Raw genomic sequence first — 24,840 nt, 5'->3', positions numbered from 1 at the left:
TTAAATTTTGTGAAAGATGTTGCTGTCCTTGAAGGAGAAGATTAAGGAAACTATATTGTTGATCTGTATGAAGGAAAACAGAAATGCCTTCTTACTGATGAATTGCTTCATATTCATACTTGGGGGTGGCTACTTGAAAGTTAACATCTTGGTGACCAAGGTGGAGATGTGTACTTACCATCACTGTGAAAATTTACCCCCAAACTGGCTGTGGTTTTGTAGGAAGGGTGGAGACAATGGCACTCTCCAAAGATATCATTTAGTGGAAGGAAGGTTTGCCATCTGACAGCTCCTGCCTGCCAAAAGGACTCATTATGCTTCCAAAGCACTTCGATGCAGTGACTTGAGGAGTTGAAACTGAAACCTCATTGTGCAGCAGAGCGGAGTGGGGTGGGACACAAAATTGCACAGGAATGCGGATAGGAAAGGAACAGGGGACTGTAGACTGCAACTGGCAGAGGAGCACTGTCCAGGGCCAAGGCTTTAAGGAGAAAACACAGTAGGAGTGATCACAGGTACCAACAGGGACAGAGACAGAAGAACCTGTAGGTTATAAACCATGCACCTTTTGGAGCAAACAGGACTACTCATTTCTACATTTCTACACTCCTTTTTGTTCAGCAGTAGCTAAAAGCAGACTGGATATTTTTTTCTAATTGGCCTTCATTAATTCAAAGGATTAAGCCTGTGCTGAGGATCTAGGAGACCAAACTGATTTCACAGTAGCAGCCAGGAGTCAAAATGGCCCCACCTGGCTATTTCTGGACCAGGCTTGAGCCTTTGTGCTTTGAATTCTCTAATCTTCCAGCCCTAGGCTTCTATGTCTCATACCTTTGATCCTGAACTTTCTCGTGAAGTCCAGAATTGGACAAGAGCAATTATTTATGTAGTATGGATGGGATAGCACGTACTTGTTTAATTTTTTTTTCTTGGCAAGAAATGGGAAAATGACAGCCAGAATTTAGTAAAGAATAGAAACATTGAAATCTCTTGCACTCAGAAACTTGGGAAGGTCAGGCTTACTTCTTTCCTTGCATCAATGCTTTTGAGTTTTTATAAAAGAAAAGGTGTGTAGGGAGATGTAATGCTGTTTATTATGTCCATCTGATATAGTGGAAAACCAGAATTTGGACATAAAACCACTTTTCAAGTCTGCAATACAGCATTAATTTCCAATTAAATACAACCTGAAAATAATTTTTTGACACTTCATTATATGAAGTCATTTAGATCATCTGAGGAAAAATTGCAGTGAGTGGGAAGAACTGTTGACAGAGTTGGATATGTGATGAAGTCACTTATTCTGATGGGATGCTATGCTATGGGCTATCTTTTTCCTTGCAGAATACGGGAAGTGATTTATGTTTTAATCCTTTTAGAAACATACTAAAATGCATTTGATTGCATTTTAAAGGGCTCTGTGTTTCTTAACTTCTACATCTTGATTTGGAAACAATTAAAATTATTGCAAATAATGTAATATGTGTAGTGGTTTTGGGAATTGAATATTTTAGCTGCTTGTATTTCCAAATACTGTATTTAGGCAGGTTTTAATTCTTTACTACTTTGTTCACTTGGGGATATTGAGCTTACTGAATATATAACCCATCTCTGGAAGGTAAATGTGTAGGTAATGGAGAGAGTTTTAAGGGTGTTGACATGCTTACTGTAATTCTCAGATGGCTGGCAGCTTCAGAAAAATAGAGTTTATATCATGAGGTTTAAAGTTAAGTGTTCTGAAAATCTCTTTGATTATGGTGAACAGCCGTTATGTAGTGTTTGAACTGATAAGTTCTGGTTCATTTTCATTGATCCTAAATTGGAAAGTTATTCATGCATTTCCCTCGTTATCTTTGAAAACCTTTATTAAAAAAAAAAAAACAAAAAAACCAAACCACCACTGTATAGTGCTTGTTTGAAATAAGAGCAATAAGCATCTAGGTTTTGTATACACCTAGATATAGTAGAACTGGCAAGCAGATGTAGCCTGTACATACAACACAATAAGCATGTAGAAAATGTTTTCAAAGACTAATGAAGACATTACACTAATAATTCTGTATATTACTTCTCATCTTCTGTGTTTATTTACAGAGTCAGGAATAAAGCTGTCTGGCAGTCAGTCAGTGTCAGTTAAACTAGTTATGTTACTAGCCTATGGAGATGGAAAGTGATAAATAGAAAAAGATATGAGTATGAAATCAGTTCAATTTGTGTCTTAAAATACAAATCTTCCTTTAGCATATATTCTAGCCTATTTGCAGAAAAGGAGTATTGTGGATCCTCCCTTGGTGGATATGACTGCTGTCCAAGAGAAAGGTAGTATTTGTTTCAACTGAGAAATGCTGAGCCACTGTTTCTCTGAACTTAGTAATCACAGAATCATAGAATGGTTTGGACTTTAAGCGACCTCAAAGATCACTTAGTTCCAACCCCCCTGCCATGGGCAGGGACACCTTCCAGTAGACCAGATTGCTCAAAGACTCATCCAGCCTGGCCTTGAACACTCCTAGGGAGGGGGCATTAAGTAAATGTTGTCTTATTTTTTGGTGTTAGCTAAGTTGTTACACTTAACCTTTTTAAAAATCAAGGCTTTTCCAGATGCTAAGTGAAGACTTCAGAGACCAGCATGAGCAGGGGCCTGTGGCTCTGTTAGGTTAACAAAAGTCAATTAAAGTAGATTAAAAAAAGCTACTCTGGGTCAGCCTCCTGGGAATTATCAAATAAGATATTTCAGCTTCTTGAAGGCAGTTACATGCGTACGTTTATAGGCATTTAAAGGCATTATAAAACTGCTATTCAAGGATCTCCAGAAACAGGCTTTAGTAAGAAAGAATGGGTTTGGATCACTTCGTATTTTAAGTGGTTCTGGGTTTTGTCCTGTCATACATTTAATCTAAGTCAACAGTATGAAATTAATAGATCAAACTGCACTGAAAATACACCTCCTATACCAGAAATTGCCGTGTTAAAGCAGTGATTAAGTGTAATTGTCTGTAGATGCTCCTTGCTGTGTGTGCTGCATCCAGGTTTTGCTTTCTCTTCCAAGTCTTGCATGGGAAGGATTTTTGTGAAGAAAATTTATGAAAATTTAGTGATTATGATTCTGAATTTGTTTTATACAAAATCAGATTTCATGTTATTATGTGTTAAGGCTTCTAATATGGGCATTTTAAAATTAGGGGTTGGTGAGAAATTACTTTGTAGACATCCATCTTGGAAAGAGAAGTGAGGACCAGTTCATATACGTACAGTTTCTTTAAGCTGAATGAAAGAAAGAGTAAAATTGTAAAATGGGAAAAGAGGTTTTTCAATTTGATTCAAGTATAGAAATAAGTTGATGCAACTTATGTGCTTCCTAATTATGTAAATACAGAAAGATCCTTTTGGATAGATGGGGTTTTCTTCATTGCTGTGGTGTTGAGATGTTCTGTGTTACCAGTGTACCTATAATTCAGACCGGTAGTGATTGAAATAATAGTGATTAACACATAGCAGCTGTTTTATTTTTCCTTTTACAAAGAGATTAAATACAAGATGCCTATTTGGTGAAAGAGGTCGCTGCAATTCCAAATCGTGACATATCTGTGTATTTAGACCCCTTTTTGAAACAAACTCCTGTTGGTGATATGTATAAGGGAAATATGTTGACAGATACTTTAAATGTTAAAAAACCCAGCAGACACTAAAGAAAAAAGACCAAAACTAATTTCCAAAGTGAAGATAGCTGAATCTTCTGCTTGCTTGGTGAAATCTTTCAGCAAAAAATTCATCAGTTCAGCATATTCGCAATAGTGGTAAGAACAATAACCAGTTATGTCTTTAATTCCTAGTCTTAGTGCATTTTAGCTTATTAGCAGGAAGTCCCAAAATGTTATTTCTTTCTTCCTTTTTGATAAGATTTGTGAACTCCATACATAAGTAAGGTCGTTTGCACATTATAGTATATTGTTTTTCTCAGAAGGCAAAGTCTACCTGGTTTTGAGATAGGTACAGTGACATTTCAACCCATCCTTCTAAACCCTATTACAGTTCAACTTCAGTGTCAATAACTTTGTGCCTTGCTGCTTGCATCCTCACATTCCACATCTGTCTCCAGTCACAGGACAGGAAAAATAATTTTATTGCCACATTTTTGAATGAACTTATTCCTATTATCATCTCTCTCTAAAGTTCTTTGTTGTTTTCCCCATTTTGTTCATTATTTTAAACAAATGTCTGGTTTTACTCTTTATAGGAATTGATAGGCATGGTTGTAACAAAAATAACACCTCCCTGTAGGTATACATCCAAGAAAACAAATGTAATGATCCTGTTAGGTAGTTTCAAACAGCTCTGTCATATTTTTTCAAGCTGATCATAAAATGAAATTGTGAGAGAAAGAGTTTGTCTTACTGTATGATGATGCCATCATTAGGAGATAGAACTATTGACTACCTTGACAGAGGAATCATTTTCTTAATATTCATCCTATTAAAAGCAAATGAAATGTTATCCTACAGAAATAGCTCCAGCTCTCTATGGTTCTGGTCACATTCTTCAAGGTATTTTACAGTGAGAGACAGCAGAAAATTAAAATGAGCTATTGCACTTCATTTTGATTTTTACTTTCCTTGTTTCCTTCTGCTCTAAGTTGTCCACTGAAAACACAAATCAAGCCAGCCAACAATTTAGTAAAAACAAAGGCCAACTCATTTCTGAATGATTTAGGTCAACTGTATTGGTAAAATCTGAAGTCCTTAATTTTTTTTCTGAATTGTTTTCACAAGGAATTTCCTTCTTTTGAGTATTTCTCCAAATATATCAGTACCGGCCGTTTGTTGTACCTCATTGCACTTCCCCATTTGTCATCTTTTTTTGCTTTGTTTTGTTCCAAAATCTCAATGGTAAGCATTTGTAGAACTGCTCTCTGTATATTTGATTATGCTATGACAGATTTGGTATGAAACAGAATTATGTGATATAATGTTATACAAGACAGAGTACATTTAGATTATGAATTCCTTAATGAGTTAATCTCCAAGCTAGACATGCTTTTGTGATTTGTAAGAAAATAGCTAGGGTTTATTACTCAAGAGCCAATGAATGCACAGGTCTTTTACTACTAGTTTGAGTTATGTGACTTGAATTAGAAATTTCCATTAGGAAGGTAATACCACTTTTTTCATAACATACATATTCAAATGTGTGCTAAAAACAGTAACATTTTCAGCCATAAAGACATATGAGGTGGTATAAAATGGGTTTTAAATTACCACTTTGTAGCTGGAAGACTTTCTTTTTTACTAATCAACAGCACTTTCCAGTTCAGAAATCCAGCAATGAAGTATCTTCTTAAGGATATTTTATAATAGTGGGAGGATGAAGAGTCACTGTTCAATACAGTATCTCGAGTCCCCATGAAGTTTATAACTCACTAGGCTTGGATTTTTTTTTATTTTTAGTATAAGATTAACTCTCAGTGATGCTGCAAGAATACATTCCTGTTAATTAATGCTATATTTTCGTTCCATCCAGTCAGAAAACACAGCTATGCCTGTGGAAAAGTGTAATGGCAATATAATTAGCATTCCTTCTAAGAAAAACATTGTAACAGACATCCTGCCATGCTTATATTATTTTAATTGGATGTTTAGCTCAAGGGCAGTTCATAATTTATCATAAACTTTAATGTTAATAAAATCAGCTGGAAGGAAGCTATACTTAATCTCCTTGATTACACCATAATAAGTAAAATCTTAATTTGAACTTTTTTTTTTATATATATACTTTTACTGTCAAAGAAAGAAGGGAAAACTGGGTTGACAGATCGTGCTGTTCACTTCCTCAGCTGAGTAATGATTCAATGTAGTGCGAGTGTAGGAAAATTAAAACAAAAAGAGATTATATCTGGCCTGTCATGCCATCTATCAGTATGCAGATGCAGACTGCTGAGCAGCATTTAAGCATTTATGTCAAGGGAATGGAGGAGCGTAACAGAAAGTCTTACTATACTGATTTTGCCTGTTGTTTCTTTGGCAGAATTATGAGGTTTTGGCTGCTCTAATTCAGTCTTTAGTTCTCCAGTAGTAACTTCTGGGAAACCACTTTTATATCTACTGGCCACCAGAACCAGTTTCAGTCATTCCCAAATTTTGTAGAGGTTGCTATAAATTTGATGTTTAACTTTATTGTAAGAAGGGAGTATTTAATCAGCAGAGATCAAATAGAGAGCCTTAGTACATTATAGGTAAGTCTGCTGATGCTTCTGTTTCCTTGCTTAACATAAGAGTTGAAAGTGGGAGTTTGCAATATATTTAAGTGTTCCTGAGATGTGCTTACAAAGTTAAAAAAGAAAAAAGTTCTTTTTTCACCACTCTACGTTTATTGTTTTGTTGTCAAAAGGTACTGAAAATTTTGGTTTCAGTGTGTTAATGCGGCATATGTGAGAGTGGTCAAATTCTCATTTTTTGCTAAATACATTTCTCTGGGAAGAGTTATAAATATTGCATTCTTTAGCCTTGATCTTTGCAGTGAGCTTGTGCTGAGACCTTGCAATGGGTTGTTACTGAGCTAGCAAATTGCTTTTGCCGTGGAGCAGCAAGGGTTCTCACTGCTTCTGTCCCTTATAATGTCATCCTGGATGTTCTTATTATCTGTATGTTTAATTCTTTTAGCTTCATAGTAAGTTCTGAGCTTTAGTAATACTAAGAAGCACTGGCTCCCTTAGGTGTTTTATCACACACAGACTTTTTCCTTTTCTCAGTTTTGTACCTAATGATTTTCTGTTTCTTTGTCCTACTGAAAAAAAAAAAAAAAAAAAAAGAGTCTGATTTCCATTATCTATTGTTTGTAAATTAATCCTGTGGTATTGTAGCTGTATGACTGTATGTTTCCTCTGTAAAGTTAGTATTCCTAGTATCGGAAAATACACCTGCCACTGCAGGCAGGTTTTAGTTACAGTTATCTTCGGGGCTCTGCTCCTAATGCCAGACTCGGTCACCTACCCCTGCCTGGGAAGGCACCCGGACAGGCAAGACCTCAGCATAGTGAGAATACTAAGCCCCACCACTAATTGAGTGAGCAAAGAGCGGAACCTAGACTTAGCTCTGCAGAAAAGGCTTCTGTAAAACTCCTTGGTGATAAGGTGTCACGTCTGAACACTGTATTCACACCTGCATCCTCAAAGGTGAGCCTAAAAGTATAAAGAAGGTCTGGACACAGCAGGCAAACCCTGTAGCATGGCCAAAGAAAGTGGAAGAAGAAAGATTTCCTCCCTCTTACCACATGCAGATAGATATGGCACCCTGAGCGGGGCATTGCTCAGTGACTTGCTGTAAAAATACAATTTAAGCCTGTTTTTTCAGTCATGTAAGAAAGGTCAAGATTACTACTCAGCAGTATTTCCTGCTGTGGGCAGCCCTTTGTCATAACTCTTAAATCTCCCAAATCACTTCCATATAAATGTATACAAATAGATTAAGTCATGGCTGAGTGCTTAAACAGAGTCCAGTGCTTGTGTCAACTATCTATCAAGCCTATATATACTGAAATTGCATGAAGTGGGATGACATTCATGGTCTCATATCCAGACAGATGTGTGCAAAAGGGCTTCTGGCTTCTGCCAGATTTAAAAATCATGTTATGTTTTTTTAGGCACTTTTTGGTTGGGTTTTTTTTTCCCCTGGACACTGTCTTTCAGGGCTCCTCTGCTCCAGCATGTCCATAACTGAACATCTACTCCAACCAACAGCTTTTGCAAGATGGCAGATTTCAAGGGCATTTTGAATAAACACACAGGCTTCAAAGCAAATCAGATAGATTTAATGTCCTGAAATAGAAAGTCGGTGGTCTGCTACAGGTGCTGATTTTTGTGAGATTGCCTGGTTTTATATTAACAGTATGTTCTTCCTTGTAAGTCTAATGTACACACTAGCCCTGATATATTTCTCTTTTTGGTTTGCCGTTTTCCATCATCCTTTATCCATTTTGATACCTCAGATTTCGTCAATATGTTGCATTTATTACCAGAAAACATCAATCCAAACATCACAGCCTGAGCTTGAAGCAAGGAAGTTAGCAAGCTAAAGTGCCTAAAATGCTTCCAGGCAGCTTTTTAGGTCCTTAAACTTTTCTTCCCCTAGAAGCATGTTTATATTGTCCTTTTATGCTAGTTAGTTTTAAAAATGTGTATTACCTCTATCTCACATTCTTGCCTCTATCGTTATACCAGCACTGCATAAAAGATTGCAATGATTTTTTACCCGATGGTGCCTGGCTAAGTGTAATTTAAAATGGGTGCTGCAGGTTGAATTTTATTTCTCCTTCTTTAAAGATAGAACCAAGTAGCAGTCCTATGCCAAGCTTTTAAGTTTTTCAGTTACAGATGTGTCTTTATAACGCTTGTCCTTTATTTTGTGTGGAAAATCTATTCAAATGAGGCTGATGGACTGGGGAATGGAAATACTTAAACTAATTATTTGTGAAATATGGCTAATTGTGAATAAACAAAGATATTTGAGGCCAGGTGTTTTTCCTCCACTGTTTTTGTTGTAGGTGTTTAGGTGGTAATATAAAGAAATGTGTAATATATTTAGTTGATTTGTTTGATTGATGAAATATTCAAACAGAATTCATGGTATTACTTAATGGAAGTTGTGGATGCTGTTCTTCATACATCATTTGAACATTACCTGATATTGCTAGAATATAAATCTATACTTAATTAGTTATGCAGGCATTTGTTGAATATTCTTCTAATAATTAAATGCTTCAAAAGTTTCTTTAAAGGGTAAAACCATCCGTTTTCTGAAGTGTATTTGCAGTAGAATGATAACTTCTTAAGATAAAAAAAAAAATGTAGTTGGTGAACAGTAGAGAAGAAAACAATGTGCGTGCCTGTGCCTCAAGAGAAATAACATTTTAGCTGAATAATTATGGATTATGTTGAAATATAGATAGAGTTATGGGGTTTTCTTTCAGCCAATCTCATTTTTTCCTGAGGACCTCAATGACTTTTTAAACAATTTTTCTCATTTCAGTGCTTGGGTTAGTTTTTTGTTACTAATCTGATTTTCTATTATTAGTTATGAATATTTTCAGACTTGAAACACTTCAGATGTGCCTATACTGAGGAGAAAATATCTCTAAAAATAACAAACAACAGTGAAGGCAAATGCAGTATTCTGTTGTAGTTCTTCTTTTGCTTCTGTTTATGTTTTGTCTTTGTTGTTTTTCTTCTTGATCAGTTTGGATTAGAGATCTGAACAAACTGTGTTGAGAAACTTCCCAGGCTCCCTTCTATTTGGTTCCAGTCCACAGGGGGTAGTAAACTTTAATCTCCGGGCATTCCAGCCAGGGATCAGCACTGCTCTGGCTAGCAGCCCCAGGCCACTTTGGGGTTCATCTTCTGACTATCAACCCTTCAGTATTAGAAAAGCTGCCTTTTTCATGAACCTAGTGCTTATTTCTCATGGTCTTCTCTAGCTGTGTGAACATTCCTGGTACGGCTTAATTTGCCAGTGGGAGGAGGTGGATGTAGCCAAAACTTACATTGCAGTGGTGTTAGAGGCACACCATCAGTATTTACCTGTTGACATAAAAATACAGTTTCCAACAAAGCAAGCACCACAAACAGTTCCCTGCCTTGTCATCTTTATAGTTCAGAAGCATTTTATTAGCAGAGATCTGCTGGTGCATTTCATTCTTCTACATGGGGCAAGACGTGTTTTCTGATCAAGAAATTCGTTCCACTATGTTTCACCTTCCAGGCTCTTGCTTGGTCATGTAAGTGAATTGATCCTCACTACTCCCCAGGACAGGCTGGCATCCCATCCTTGTCCTCTTGTGATGCTTTCTCTTTCAATTTTTTGTTTTGACTTTTTAAAATGTCTATTTTCTATTCCCACCTTCATGGGCTTTTCAGAGAAGTTTAGCAAACTGATTTTTCTGCTCGGGCAGTACTTTAATAGCTCTACATTGACCAAGACATAAGTATCGAGTACTCAATATTAAGCTGAATATTCTCATTCGCCATTTATCTGGTAGGTGTGCATACTCTCCTGTTAGCGAAAAAAAGAAATATCATATTCTTCACAATATGTTATACAGAACTCCTCATGGCATCAAATGCATGCTGCTAAAATATCAGTCAGCTTTTTGAAGTTGCATGGAAGTTCAGCTGATGAAATGGCCATTGGTGTAATTTTGTTTAACTGGCCATGTACAATACTTTTTGTTGAGACTATGTATTTAATCTGCAGGAGTGTTGTGGTACTCTTTTCATAGCGCTCCTGATACAATGTTCTAGGCCTATAGAAACTATTCAGTTTTAGACCTACGGGGGGTGGAGGGGAAGAGGAAAAAAAAACTTAGATTAATTGAAAGTGTGTCAACTAAGCACAGGAGAATGGTTATATTTTCTGCTATATCTAAGTACTTTCCAGAAGTCTACAGAAGAGAGACACTCTCAAGAAAAGAAGTAGCTGAGAAAATTAACTGTGAGTAAGATAAATGGAAAAAGGATAAATGAACAGAGGAAGCAGCATCTCTTTAACGCTGAGTTACTCCAAAAAGTTTTGAATCATGCTATATGTTTGCCTCTGCATATGCCATATAACATAGTCATGTACTAACAAATTAAAAATACCCTGAATTGCCAGTGTTTCCAGCCTCCCAAAGCTTATATTTTTGTGAAAGACTTTTGGAGGATGCCAGGTGCAGATTCCCTAATATTAATGGTAGAGCAGAAATTTCTACTGCATGTTCCTCTTCAAATTATGTGTTATAATATCAGAATACTTATTAATATAGAATTGTAGGGTCATAGAATAATTTAAGTTAAAGAAACCTTGAAGATCATGTGGTCCAGTCTCTTGCTCTTCAAGCAGGATTAGCTTCAAGGTTGGAGATCAAGGTTGCATCAGGTTGCACTGGATTAACTTCTCTGAACTCACTCAGAGTATTTCCGTTTTGTAGGCTACAATGATAAATACACCAGGAAAATTAAATGCAAATAATTGTTTTCACTTAGAACTTTTCATTTAGCTGGAAATATGACCAACTAGTGAGGCAGAGAAGCATTTCTACTTTGAAGCACTTAGATCTCAGGGTTTGTAGCCCTGAACTTTGTTTTTTAATATTATTTTTCAGATTAATTAGAAATGATCATGACTTTTTCTTAATGTTTTGTTGAACATTTGAATTGCTGAATTACTTCAAAAGTAAAGATATATATATCTGAATCAGTAAGGAAACCTTTCAAGCTCCTGCAGACCAATATAAAATGTACATTTTCTGTAGTGGATAATTGGTTAAGTAAGGTACAGTCATGCAGATTCTTCAGTTAGATTTGTTTCCCAAGGGAAATCATAAATATGAGGGAACCCTTTGTGTCAGACTGTTGTAGTTTGCAAAGATGCTCATCTTCCAGTAAGGATGATTGTGCCATGTAAAATATCACCATTGTATAACGATTTTTCATGAGAAAGAAGTCTTGTACTGTTTATAGCTAGTGTGGTTACTGGGACAAGGGCACGAAGGGGGCTGCTTTCTCTTGCTGTATAAAATTGTTCTGTCCCACTGTATTAAGATTACCCACTCAGAACACTTGACACATAATGGTTATAGAAAAATTAAATTTTTGTATTGCACCATAAAATTGAGGCACAGAAGAAAATCTCCCCATTCTTCATTCACTAGTAGAGATTTCATGCATTGTACGTGGCAGGGTTGTGCATGGAGGGAATTACTTTCCGATGTCAGGTGATGGGACATGCAAATCACGGGCTGAGCCTCTCTGTCTGTGTGTCAGCTTGTATGATAGGAGTGAAATCATGGCACCAGGCAGCACGGCCTCATGCCCTGTACAGGATGTTAATTCCCTGGCCCCAGCTGCAGTTAGTTAGCATGAAACAGGGCTGGATGGATGAAGGCTCACAAACGTACAAGAAGATTGGTCTCTATAAGTGAAGAGCAGAGAGGATGCATTACAGCTATTTTTTTAAGAATACCTCTACCCAAATGTCTATGAAATACTGTCCTGCGAACCTTTGTATAATCGTAGAACAAACTCCTGTCTGGTGGAGAACTTCAGCCTTCTTACTGTGCTGAGTACATCCATGCTAAAAAATGTTGAGCTTCCTATCGAGATTTGGATGGTTTCTTTGGAAGTCTGTTTTATTTTGTGGGAGGGAGGGATGTTGGGATGAGCTGAATATAAATATATGACCACTTCGGGGAACATGAGAATGGAAAGGACGATAATTGTAGATTAATGACAACAATTATAGGCGAACACCTACTAGCTGCTTGATGCACAAGGATCCAGGGAACATCCACACCGTATGTCACAAGCCACAACATGTTCCCTGATTCTCTATAATAAAACACAGGATCAGAAAATCAAAAGCTTGAAAACCCAGCCTGTCATGAAAATAGTGGACTTGCCCGTGGCCTTTGTCCATGTAACAAAAAGGAAATTGTTCAGCAAAAATTCCTTCTGGGTTATGTTGCTAGTCCAAACATGATTTTACCCATATAGCACAAAAAATATCAGTTTTCCAATTTCTGTGTCATTTATATGTGTGGAGTCAACTTTTGTGCTATTAATGCACTTACAAGAATGATGACAGTGTTCAGATCTTTGATCGGATACACAAATGTGCAACTCCATGTTTTAGTAGTTTATTGTTAAACAAATATACTACCTCATTTCACAAGACACTGAAACGATTCAGAAAAGATAATCAATCACATCACCATTTCATCTTTCTTCTGTAATCTAAAGGATAGAATCTGGTATTTCTGACTAAATATGTGACCTTTAAAGACTTTTAAAATTTTTTTCTGATGTAAGTCTTGGAGGCTTATAATTAAACAGGTTTTAATATTTTTGCCTGTGTATGATCAAATTTATTATACAGGGTGAAAAGGACAGTTTAAGATCAAGAAGTAAAAATACTTACACAGTTCAAAATACATGTATTAAGTAATAGATTTAGTTGTAACTTTCACTTATTTTAATAAATAATTCCATAGTCACAATGAAACTTTAATTATTATTATTTTTGCTAACAGAAAAACTGGGGTTTTAATTTTATGATTCAGTGGTGGTTGTAAAATACCTTCAGAAATGGTCTATGCTTAAGGGTAAGATGTTGGCAAGGTAATTTTCCTCTTCTTTTGCTCCTTGAAGAATTAAGCATTTTTCTCAGCTGCATATTAAAAATATTTTTAAATGCTCCGATGAAGTGTTGTGTGTGAACCTTCACCAAGTTTTAGTGACTAACACTAAAATGTATTCTTCTTTTCCTGCCAGTGAATATGGATCACTTTTGTTATCAAATTTTGCAATGCTTTTTTAAAAAATATAATATGAATTCTGTTAATCATAATGCAAGTACATTAAAAAGTTAGTGTTTCTTTTACCTGTATCTTTGATACAGATTACAGGTAACTAGTAGACCATCATAATGAAATGAAATGTGCTATTTTAGTGGTGAAATATTTTAAGGACTTGATACAGATGCTGAAAGAGTTCATTTTTATTGTTTCTGACATGCTGAATAAAAGTTATGAAATGTATCTTAAAATTTATGAAATACCACTTATTAATGAACTCTGCAGCTGTCTCGTGCTGTATATCTAAAAGATAAATCACTGACATCCAGGTCTTAATATTGGTAATGAAAATTAATTTTCTTCACTGTGATCACAGCAAATTACTTAAGAGCTCTGCATGAGAGCATTTTACTGTACTACTTGTTGATCCTAGAACAACAGCATTTACATCTGAAGACAGAATTTCAGTATATGAAGAATTGTATTTTCTGAATTCTTTATGTAGATACCTCTGTAGGATGTTACGCAGCTTCAAGTTCTCTGAGCTGCATACAAAGCTACTAAAAGGTCTTCTTGTTTTTAGGAAAACTCCAATGAAAAATAATTGATTGGGAATAAACATTAACTGTCAGCAAGCTCAGATAACAAAAAAAAAGTTAGACAAAGTCAATACCCTTGATACAGTTCTTCCAGATCTGAATATTTTTTTAGAGCTCACTGACAAGTGGTGAACAGCTATCAGCTCTCATGTCTCCCAGAGGTGGAACAGTTTACTCAAAAGGCAGCAATCTCTTAAATCTTCCAGTGGGGTACCAGCTAACAGATACTGGGCGTCTTTCTTTAATGCAGGGATAAAATCAGAATCCGTATTTCTGGGAGAGCTTCCAGACAAAGTACCTGAGGCACAGCCCCCACCAGTGACCAAGGGGCAGACCCCTGGGGAAAGGTGGTTGTACAGGGAGCTTCAGCAGCCTTTGCAGCATGGCATGAACCTGGACAAGATCCAGTTTGGCAGTATGACCCTGAGGGCTTGGGAGGGTGTGACTTGCAGGAGGGTGAATGACTTCACATGACTGGGGGGAGCCTGAGAATGGTTTTATCATTTGGAAAAGTTTTAAGCACAGACCTGTTGCCTGAGGAAGTGCATGTATCCTGCCACCTGCCAAAAAGCATATAAAGTACATGAATGCTTAGGGCTGTCACCTGGGTGCAATAGCAGGCAAAGCTACAGTGATGAATCACCTTCAGTAATGAGGCAAATGAACAGCAAAACTGCACCTGGATTTACCTGCTGGACTGCAGGTGTATTCAGTTAGTGCTGAGGAGTGCATGTTCAGCTCCCAGGACTGATATTGTAAACATGTAGCTGGTCCCAGCACACTTGCCAGTGTCTCACTGTGTAACTCCATAAGAACGTGGATGTGCTTTCCTCTCTTGAGCTCTCTCAATGACCTGAGGATGTAGGAGCAACCACAAGTCTGAAGATCACTGAATTACACAAAGCTTAAGCTGACAGGAAAATTAGTTATACGTTCTCTATGATCACTTCTCTTTTTTCATCCAGAATAAGGAATGAATCAGATCTTCAGCATCATCAAAACCCCTCGGCCTAGACTTTTCCCTTTTGCATGCCAATGGAAAGAAGGTTGGCAGTGAGTGGGGGGCTGCTGTTCATTGTCACTGCTGCACTGTTACCAATTTGTTAATCACTCACCCCTTCCCCATTATCCACGGGTCTCCTACTCTGAAGGCTCACTTGTGCCAAAGAAGGGGGTTAGTGACACCAGGCAGACCAAACCTGAGCAAGCTGAAAGAGTGACAACCTGGTTTCCTTAAACCTGGTGATTTCTGAAATGCAGCCTTTTGCACAATTGTTCCACTTAGATAATGAAGAGGGTAATTTAAAACATTTTGCTGTTTTCTCACATGTATGCTGCTGTACTTGCATGTCAGTGCTGTTTAATTTGTCTGTTTATAGGCTAAACTACAAACTTCAAGTGTTTACGATTGTTTTTCTAACGTATGCTTATTTTGCCTGGACAGATTTGTTGGATTTTATTATGTTGTGTACTAGGTGAAGTATCCCTATAGCAGAAGGGTAGCTAGACTCCTAAACAAAACAGCATGTCTTTATACATCCTTCTTGTATTGTCTGTCCTACATTGCAGGAAAACTTTGGGATTTGCAGTGGGTTTTTTAGTTTAAAGCTCTAAAGAGATGAGATGACAAAAAAGTCTGCTAATATTATCAGAACAGCACTGTTACATAAGCGCTTTATTTTAGCTTTTCTTGATATCACTTGGCTTACCGTGTGTGGAGCTGATTTCAGTCCAATGGCTTGACTGATGTGAGAAAGGAGGTGGGGGGAAATTGTCAAAAGGATTTGCAATTAACCTTTATTTATTAACCTCATTAAGGTGAGGGCCAGCAGAGGAGTTACAAATAATTAATGCACAGTTCTACTTTTAAAGAGTCTACAGAAATAAACTCTTTTTTTATTTTGGTCACTACATATCATACCTAGCTAATCTGCAAATAAGGATTTAGATCCCTTACTGTTGAGTGAATAGTCCTAATACTGAAGAAAGTATTAATTCAGTTTGTGGTCTGCACTTGGTAATTTTTCTGCTTGCTAACCCCTACATACTAGAGCCGGACTCAATACATCAAATTTTGTTCATCCTGGGGTTGATGTCAGCAAGAAGACTGTTGATTCTGATGTTTATTTAATATGTCTGTTAATAATGTGTGAAACGGAATAGTATTCAGAGCTTTATTCTGTGGCTGTGTTGGCTCAAACTTATTTCTCTAGGAACAATTGACGGACATGCCTTTCAATGTGCAGCAAGAGGTAACTCTCATATACATGGCATTTTAGTATTACTTATAATTCCCTGTTGTTTCTGAGTGCATGGTACGCTAAAGCAATGGGCATAATATAAAGCAGGTTTTAAGCCCTTACGATAATTTGAATAGTGAAACATGAATCCTTGTTCTGGTTTTGTGGCAAAATGTTTCGCAATGTTATTACTCAGATGCATTACAAACTACAAACAAATGGTTGTGTTATAAAGCTATTACATTACCAGGCAATGTTTTTACAGATATAAAGCTGGTTTGTTAGGTCTTACACTAAGGGGAAACATAAGGAACTACTCTTGGCTGAGGACTGTAAATAGAATAGGTATTTTCAATGTAATATCTGTTTGTAGGAAGGTTGGCTGCTGTCACAATTAATAATATGTAATTAATTCTTACTAAAATCCAAACACTGTATCATTGGGAAAAAATTAATAGATCTCTCAGGTCATTGATTCCCCTACTCACAAACCAGATAGGTTTTTATAACCTGATTAAACTGTATGCATTATTTGTATTGAAAATCTGATCTAAACCCTTTTCCTCTGACAGCTAGAAATTTTCCTTTAATTTCCTGCCCAGGGAAACCAAAGGCTGGTTTGTTTTCATTATCTCTCTCTTATTTACTTAATGTATTTAAAGACAATATGATTCCCATCCTTCATTTTGGAAGGATAAACAAGCCAAATAACATTAACCTCTTCTCATAGGATAGTTTCTGGTCCTGGCAAATCTCTTTTGCATTAATTCAGTCCCACACATTTGATAAACGTGCAGGTTCAGAATTGTGTGAAATTGTCTACTGTATTTTTCAGAAATATTCTGACTGATGCCACACAAAATCTTGTTTTCCTTTTCTGTGGAGGTTTCACACTGATGTTTCATAATCTTTCTCTGTCATCTTACTGTGTGCTAATATTCTTATGTCCTCCTTATTTGTGAGTTATTTCCAGTTTAAAAAGTCAACTTTCTTAAGATATTTAGTCACCTACCTCTTAAAACCATGGGTGTAGGGTTATCTGTGTTTTATTACTATAAAAATTTAATTTCTGTGGTGTTGCTTCTCCAAGTTCTCTGGCTCTTCTTGTGGGGTGTCTTCTTCTCGTGGCTTTTCATGATGTCTTCAACTTTGTGTCATGAGCAGTGTCCCAGATTTGCCGGTGTCACTAAGTATGACAGTGTTCCTCAGAAGCTTCTGTGATGATTTCCCTCCAAACTGATAGTAGCCCATTTAAACATAGCTTCTCTGTTGTGTGGTTGATATACACTTCTTAATGCCAGTCTTAGTCCTTATCTTCTCCAGGCTGACAGTTTTTATCGTAGCCCTGTACCAAATGACTTGCTGAAATCTGGGGGTTTTTTGTTCAGAAACTTATGCTCACCTATAGCCTAGTGTTGCATTTTATTATAGTACACATTATTGAGAACATCCTAATGTGCTCATAGTTACCTGAATTTTTTAAATTTTTTTCAATTGTCCTTCGGTTAGGATACTCAGCTTACTACTGTTCAGCCAAACAGTATCATCTCAAACTCAGGAGATTTTACATTTGTTCTTCATATGGGGATGAAATGCACCTTGAAGTCACTGGAAACAGGGAATAAATCTTTATCTTTGGGAGATCTAGGCTCTAAAGAGCAGGGTGAAGAAAGACTAGGAATAGTTCCTGATCATCTTATTTTTAAATTTATTAAAAGTCCAATTTAGATTAAATGCTCAATAGTTTAGTACCACTGTATCTTTAGGAAGAGGTAGAGTGTGTTGAGGATTAAGTTCCATGTCTTCTCTCTTAAATGGGAGAAATTCTTCTTAAACAATGCTCAAACAAAAATTGTGTTAATTTAAAAAGCACCATTTACATTCAGTCTTTTAATATGTGATAGTCTTGCAATAATAAAGTAGGTTGGTTTGGGCTTTTGTGTATATGTAATCTGAGCTTTCCTTCTTTATTACACCAGTAAATCACAGAGATTACAATGATTTCAGAACTTGCAATGCAAATTACATTGTGCTTACATATTAGCTATTGCATTTCTCTGCCATGATAATAAAGCATTGCCTCTACTCTGTTTCTTCTCATTCTTTTTGTTCCTGCTTGCAGTTCAGAGTTCCTCAGAGCACAGATTATTCACATTTCTTGCCAACTTCTAGTTTCAGCTGGCTTGAAAAGAGGCAAGCAGAAGTCCATGCCAACTCTTGTGTTAGTTGTGCTGTAATTATTGCTCAGAAGAAAGCCAATGCAGAGCCACAAAGATGATTAAGGGAGTGAAACATTTCCCTTACGATGAAAGGCTGAGGGAGCTGGGTCTCTTTAGCTTGGAGAAGAGGAGAGTGAGGGGTGACCTCATTACTGTTTATAATACGTAAAGGGCGAGTGTCAGGAGGATGGAGCCAGGCTCTTCTTGGTGATGTCCAATGACAGGACAAGGGGCAACAGGTGCAAGCTGGAGCATAGGAGGTTCCACATCAACATAAGAAAAAACTTTTTCACTGTGAGGGTGACAGAGCACTGGAACAGGCTGCCCAGAGAGGTGGTGGAGTCTCCTTCTCTGGAGACATTCAAAACCTGCCTGGGCATGTTCCTGTGTGACCTACTGTAGGTGGTCCTGCTTTGGCAGGGGGGTTGGACTAGATGATCTTTCAAGGTATCTTCCAACATTATGTGATTCTGTGTAATTCTGTGAAACCCTTCAGGAAAGTCACAAAATCATGCAATATGAAAAAATAAAATGCTGTGCCTCCATGTATTACATTGAATTGAAGACAACTTCTCCCATTCACTGCTTTCAGTAAATGTAAAGTGGTTGTATCATGTCAGACTAAAAGTTCATTTGACAAAATATCCTCTCTCTGCAGTAACCAGTCGAAGAAGCCAAGGCAAGAGTGTAAGACAATAAAGATATGTTGTGATATAGCCTCAGGACTCTGCAGTACAGCAATGTTGTGGAGAAAGTTTACCTTTGTGTTTGACATAGTAATGGTGGAAGTCTCCTACTAAGCTGTTGGCTCACTCTTTGAAGCCATGCAAAATTTTACCATCAGCAGCTTGCTGTGCCAGTAAGTTCTGTGGCTGAGCTACATAAGTATTTCCTTCTCTGTTTTTTAATCTGGAGAGCATCATTGTATGTCGTAGTTCTTCATGTGAGAAGACACAGTGACTATTCCTATCTATTTCCCTTGTGGTGTTACTGACTTTGTAGAGCTTGGGGTTGGCTCTCTTTGGATTACTCCCTTTCTCCCTGGTAATCTGGTGGCCTTGGTTAGTACCTTTCTACTCATGTTATCGATTTCAGATGGAACATCACAATATTGACAAGGTACCTGCCCACAGCCTTCAAATTCAGGTGCACTGTGGACACAATCATATAATGATGTTTCTGATTCACTCTAGACTTGTCCTCATGCTATTTGCTTTTCCTTTCCTCACTACTGAACATTGACGTGACATTTGTATAGAATTGCCTACTGTGTAACTAGGTTCTCTTTCCAGAAAGAGCGCTAACAGCTTACATACAGTCTGACATTCTCCAGGTATGATTAGGATTGCCTTCTTCACATGCACTTTGCATTTATCTACACAAAATTTAATCTATGATTTTATTGCCTAGACGTTCAAAATCATGAGAACTTTTGCAGGCAGGTTGACTTTTACCATGCTGAACAATTTTAATTTATATTCAGTAAATCTCGCCACCTCCCAGATCTCCTTCTTTTCTAGGTTGCTTAGGACTACATTGACCAATTCAGGCCCTTGCACAGATCCATGCTTCAGGAAACTTACTCATCTTTCCCTTTGCCTGCTAGGCTTCACCACCTTGCTTAGAAATTTCAAAGCAAAGTTATGATCACATTGAATTGCTTTCATCTAGATGTTAATAATTTGAGTAGTAAAAAGACATTTTTGTCCTGCAATATTGAAAACAAATTTCTGTGTGGCACCAAGACTAAAACCTGCTATCTTCAGGAAGAGTTTACGATTTCAGTGTCATACCTGTTCTGAAGTGTTTTCTCTGTATTGAGATCTATTAAAAGTGTTCAATGACATCATTTAAAATGGATCAGTACAGTTTTGCATATGTGTAATAATACTCTATTACTGAGTTGATTCAAATCTTTTTTTCATTGCTGCTGTTAATCTGTTGTTGATTATCAAAAGCAAAATCATTAGTATAATGGAGTACATCCTCTCGCTATGATTTCAGAGGAGCATATCTAATAAACCAAGCATCTGAAATTGGAATGTAATAAAAATGCGGTATTTATGCTAATAGCATATTCCTGTTAAATTAGTGCTGCTAATGAATCTGCTGTGAAGCTGAGCTTGTAATAAGCCAAGGGTTGCAGAAGAATTTGCACAATAGGACAGCATTTAGTTTTTCGGCAATAGTTTGTCATCTATTAAAAATCTTTTGGATAAAATACATTATACTACTTTAGATAAAACTTACTGTGGAAATTTCGGTACCATAAGTTACTTTTTTTAAAGGTAGTTAATCATTGTTTCAGATACACTCAGATACCATTCTTCATTGTAGATGAAGAAAACTCTAATGATTCTTTACGATTAGAGGACTTAGGAAAGAGTGGAGTGTCTGGGTTTGTGAGGAAGGTTGCTGATACCATTCAGAAACCAAGCAGCCTCCCCTTCTTTCTTTTGTTTTCAGTTTTTCTTTTTTGTCCTATAAGTGGATTCTAATGTGAAATTCAAAACGTTAAAATCATGGATTCAACTTTTTACAGAAAAAGTGGGGAATACAAAATTACAGTCTCCTTGCAGAGCACACAGTAGACAGCTTTAAATAAAAGGGGCCAGGAAGGGAGTGTGGCTTGTAACTGGAGAGATGGAAATCTCACCTGATGAGCTGATCTAATCTTTTTTCATTATTCGATATGTAAATAGTAGAGAAAGTAGGGAAAATGGTTGTTCCAAATATCCTCACCCAGCCCTTTCCCAGACACTTTTCTCTAGTTCAGTTCCTAATCTCTAACCTGCCTGTCCTGCCAGTGTTCAGCTCTTGTGCTCAAGGAAGCTGTAGTTCGATTTTGCCAGCACTGCTAATTAAATGCTGATTCAGTACCAATGGTACTGGTTCCTGTTCTCTGTGATAGCAAGGAAACTACCCAAACCATCATATCCCTGGTTCGTTTCATCTTACGTGACAAGCAAAATACCCACCTCCCAAGACAGAACATGTGTTCTGACAACTTTAGGTGGGAGTTCTGTGAAGAAGTATTTGAGTAATTTTGTAGCTATGTGTGTTTTTTCATGCTCACTTTTGCTTTAATAGAATGGAAATACCTGTTTTATTGAAGGCAAATTTAAGATAGCTTAAGGTAATTCCTAGAACTAAGCTGTTGCTTTTCTTCATGTTATATGACTGTAGCCTCAAAAACGCTGACCTGACGAATAGTAGTAGCTATGTTTGCTCAAGCAGAGTCATTTGGGGTCTGAATGGGGTGGGAGGGAGATTCTAGAAATTTTGTATTAAAATTGTTTTTCTAAATATGGCAATGTGTATTTCTCATACATGCTACTGGATTTTAAATAATTGACATGGTTCTTAGCTTCGTTAGGGGTTGTTTTACATTTATGGCCCTATGCTTAATATGACTTCTAGTAGCAAAACCTCTATCCTACAAAGGATTACAGTAAAATGAACTAAGTGTTTTGAGTCTGAGACATTGTGTCATCAGACCTCATTCTCTTGATTTCCTCAGCATAAAAAAGACAAATTTCAATATCCGTCTCAAAATCTGATTATAGCTCAAGCTTACACCACCTTCTTGAACCACATTTTCTACCTAATTAGCACATTTTCCTTATGTGTTAATTACAGACCAGACTGTTTGCAGATGAAAAAGAGCAGCCTCTTCTCCTTTATCTGCTACTCATGGGAAATAATAGTTTCTCTGGAGTTAGAAGGTGTTAGCTTAGCAAAGAGCGGCAGGCCTTAAATGTATTTGTGATGTTAATAATTTACTACTCCATATCACTTCTCATTTAAGAATAAATATTCATCACATAAATTAATCATGAGCTAAGTTTTCTTTTAGGGTGGAAATTGAGTCAAAGAATGTTATGATTTGCTCACAGTTTAGCTGTAAGCACGGAAAGGTATAAAGGCCAGATACTTTAAATCCTAGACCTATGCTTCAGCCATAAAATTTATCTCTCCGCTCTTTAGAAGATATTACAATTACTAATTTGTCAGAAGTAGAATGTGTTTTCTTGCCATAGAAATACATTGGAAATTGCTTAGGGTGAGTTATACTAGCATGTTCTATAGCTTAACTGGCATACTCTGTTATGTGTATCCCTGCTATCACACCTATTCCAATTATTCTATTTCAGTCATAGAGATAAATCCAAGGTCCTCTTAAAAAACATCTTCAATACTGCTAGCCTTTCAGGAAGGATCTGTGCTAGTAAGGGTTCAGATATAGGTGAAGACTTAGTGTTTCATGCATAGCAGCATTCAGTCTGCAGCTAGGAACTCAGAAATATTACCTACAAACCTTTGGTTAAGTGTTTCTTATAGTTTTGCGGTTAGATGCAGTAAAGGTAAACCCAAGATATCTGCCTGTCTGTTTAGTTAGAGGACAACATTTGCTTACTGTGGGCAGTACTGAAACTGAGACCAAAACAGTGTAAATAATTCCTACTGAATACTTTAAAGTTCTGTGCCTAAAAATAGCCATGATCTATAAGAATAGGTAATGATCAACAGTACTAATGTGGGTTCTTTTGTGGGTAGAAGCTCTTCCACTTAATGTCTTTTTTTTTCTCTCTTTCTAGATGCAGCAGTTGTTCCATGAAAACTATGAACACAACCGCAAGGGTTACATTCAAGATCTTCACAACAGCAAGATTCACACAGCCATAACACTTCATCCAAACAAAAGACCAGCCTACCAGTACAGGCTGCACAATTACATACTGAGTCGTAAAATTTCTGAATTGCGCTATCGGACCATCCAGCTCCATAGAGAAAGTGCCCTGATGAGCAAGCTCAGTAACAGTGAAATAAATAAGGAAGATCAGCAACTGGGAGTGCTGCCATCTTTCAATCATTTCCAGCCACACAAAAGGGACGAAGTCATTGAGTGGGAGTTCCTGACAGGAAAATTTCTTTACTCGATGGTGGAGAGCCAGCCACCCCGGCAGAGCCTGAGCAGCATCCTGCAGGCTGCACTGGATGACACTGTGATGCAAGTCATGGAAATGATAAATGAGAACTCCAGATCTAGAGGAAGGCTCATTGATTTCAAGGAAATACAGTATGGCTACCGCAGGGTTGACCCTCTGCATGGAGTGGAGTACATACTGGATTTGTTGCTTTTGTACAAAAGGCACAAAGGAAGGAAAGTTACTGTTCCAGTGAGACGCCACGCTTACCTTCAGCAATTATTTAGCAAACCTTTCTTCCAAGAAGCAGAGGCACTGGATATAAGAAGCCTGCTGGAGGATACCAACAGTGATACTCAGTCTTTCTCTTTTCTTTCAAATTCTTTAAAGATTTTTTCCTCATCATTCCAAGGCACCAAAGGTGTTGGGGGCCGCAGTGACAAGAAAATACATATTCTTGTCCCTCTCACAGGAAGATTTGACATTTTCTCAAGATTTATGGATAACTTTGAGAAGACTTGCCTGATTCCCAGGCAGAATGTAAAGTTGGCAATAATTCTCTTTGGTTCCGAATCAGGCCAAGATTCCAACAAACACATACAACTAATGAAAGAATACAGCATTAAGTATCCTAAGGCAGATATGACCCTGATTCCAATGGCAGGAAAGTTTTCTAGAGGTTTAGGTCTTGAAATGGCCTCATCTCGATTTGACAACAGCACTTTATTGCTCTTCTGTGATGTTGATCTTGTATTCACACCAGACTTCCTCCAGCGATGCAGAGATAACACTATTCAGGGAGAACAGGTTTACTACCCTATCATCTTTAGCCAATATGATCCGAAAGTAATATATGGAGGCAAACCTCCAACTGACAGTAGTTTTGTTTTCACAAAAAGGACTGGATTTTGGAGGGAGTATGGGTTTGGAATCACCTGTATTTATAAAAGTGATCTACTTACTGCTGGTGGATTTGATACCTCGATTCAAGGCTGGGGACTTGAGGATGTTGACCTCTTTACTAAAGTGATAACATCTGGCTTGAAGGCTTTCAGAAGTCAAGAAATAGGAGTCGTCCATATTTTTCATCCTGTTCAGTGTGACCCCAATTTAGATCCGAAACAATATAAAATGTGCTTAGGGTCCAAAGCAAGTACATTTGCCTCTACCATGCAGCTCGCTGAACTCTGGCTACAGAAACATTTGGGTGTCGGGTACAATCGAACTCTCTCCTGACATCTCAGCCTATTTGGCCTTTTTAGGGGAGTTTACCTCATTATTGTTATTATTATTTGATTTTGCTGTCATAAACTCCTTCCTTGTTGTCTTCCAAAGATTGTTGACCTCAAATGGGATGGGTCTGCTGTTCACTGATGTTTCTTATACCTATTGAACCGGTGAGGTGCATTCCTTCACATTTCCTTTATTTGAAATTCAGTCAAGTCAAGGCAGTCATATGATCCCATGGAGCATATCCATCACAAGAGACTACATCAGAAGAATGTTCTCTTTTGGCTTTGGGATGCAGTATCAT

General features: G+C 37.3%; 1 protein-coding gene across 1 annotated transcript in view; it reads left to right on the top strand.

The window, feature by feature from the left end:
• Positions 1-24,542, top strand: part of CHSY3 (chondroitin sulfate synthase 3) — a 175,865-nt gene extending 151,323 nt beyond the window's left edge. The window contains exon 3 of the mRNA XM_086479981.1: positions 22,977-24,542. Coding sequence (XP_086336107.1) covers positions 22,977-24,542 — 1,566 coding nt within the window. The remainder of the gene's footprint in view (positions 1-22,976) is intronic.
• The last annotated feature ends 298 nt before the right edge of the window (positions 24,543-24,840 follow it).

Source organism: Leptosomus discolor, chromosome Z, assembly GCF_034619465.1.
Source record: "Leptosomus discolor isolate bLepDis1 chromosome Z, bLepDis1.hap2, whole genome shotgun sequence".
NCBI lineage: Eukaryota > Metazoa > Chordata > Aves > Leptosomiformes > Leptosomidae > Leptosomus > Leptosomus discolor.
This window is presented reverse-complemented; position numbering and strand designations above follow the sequence as displayed.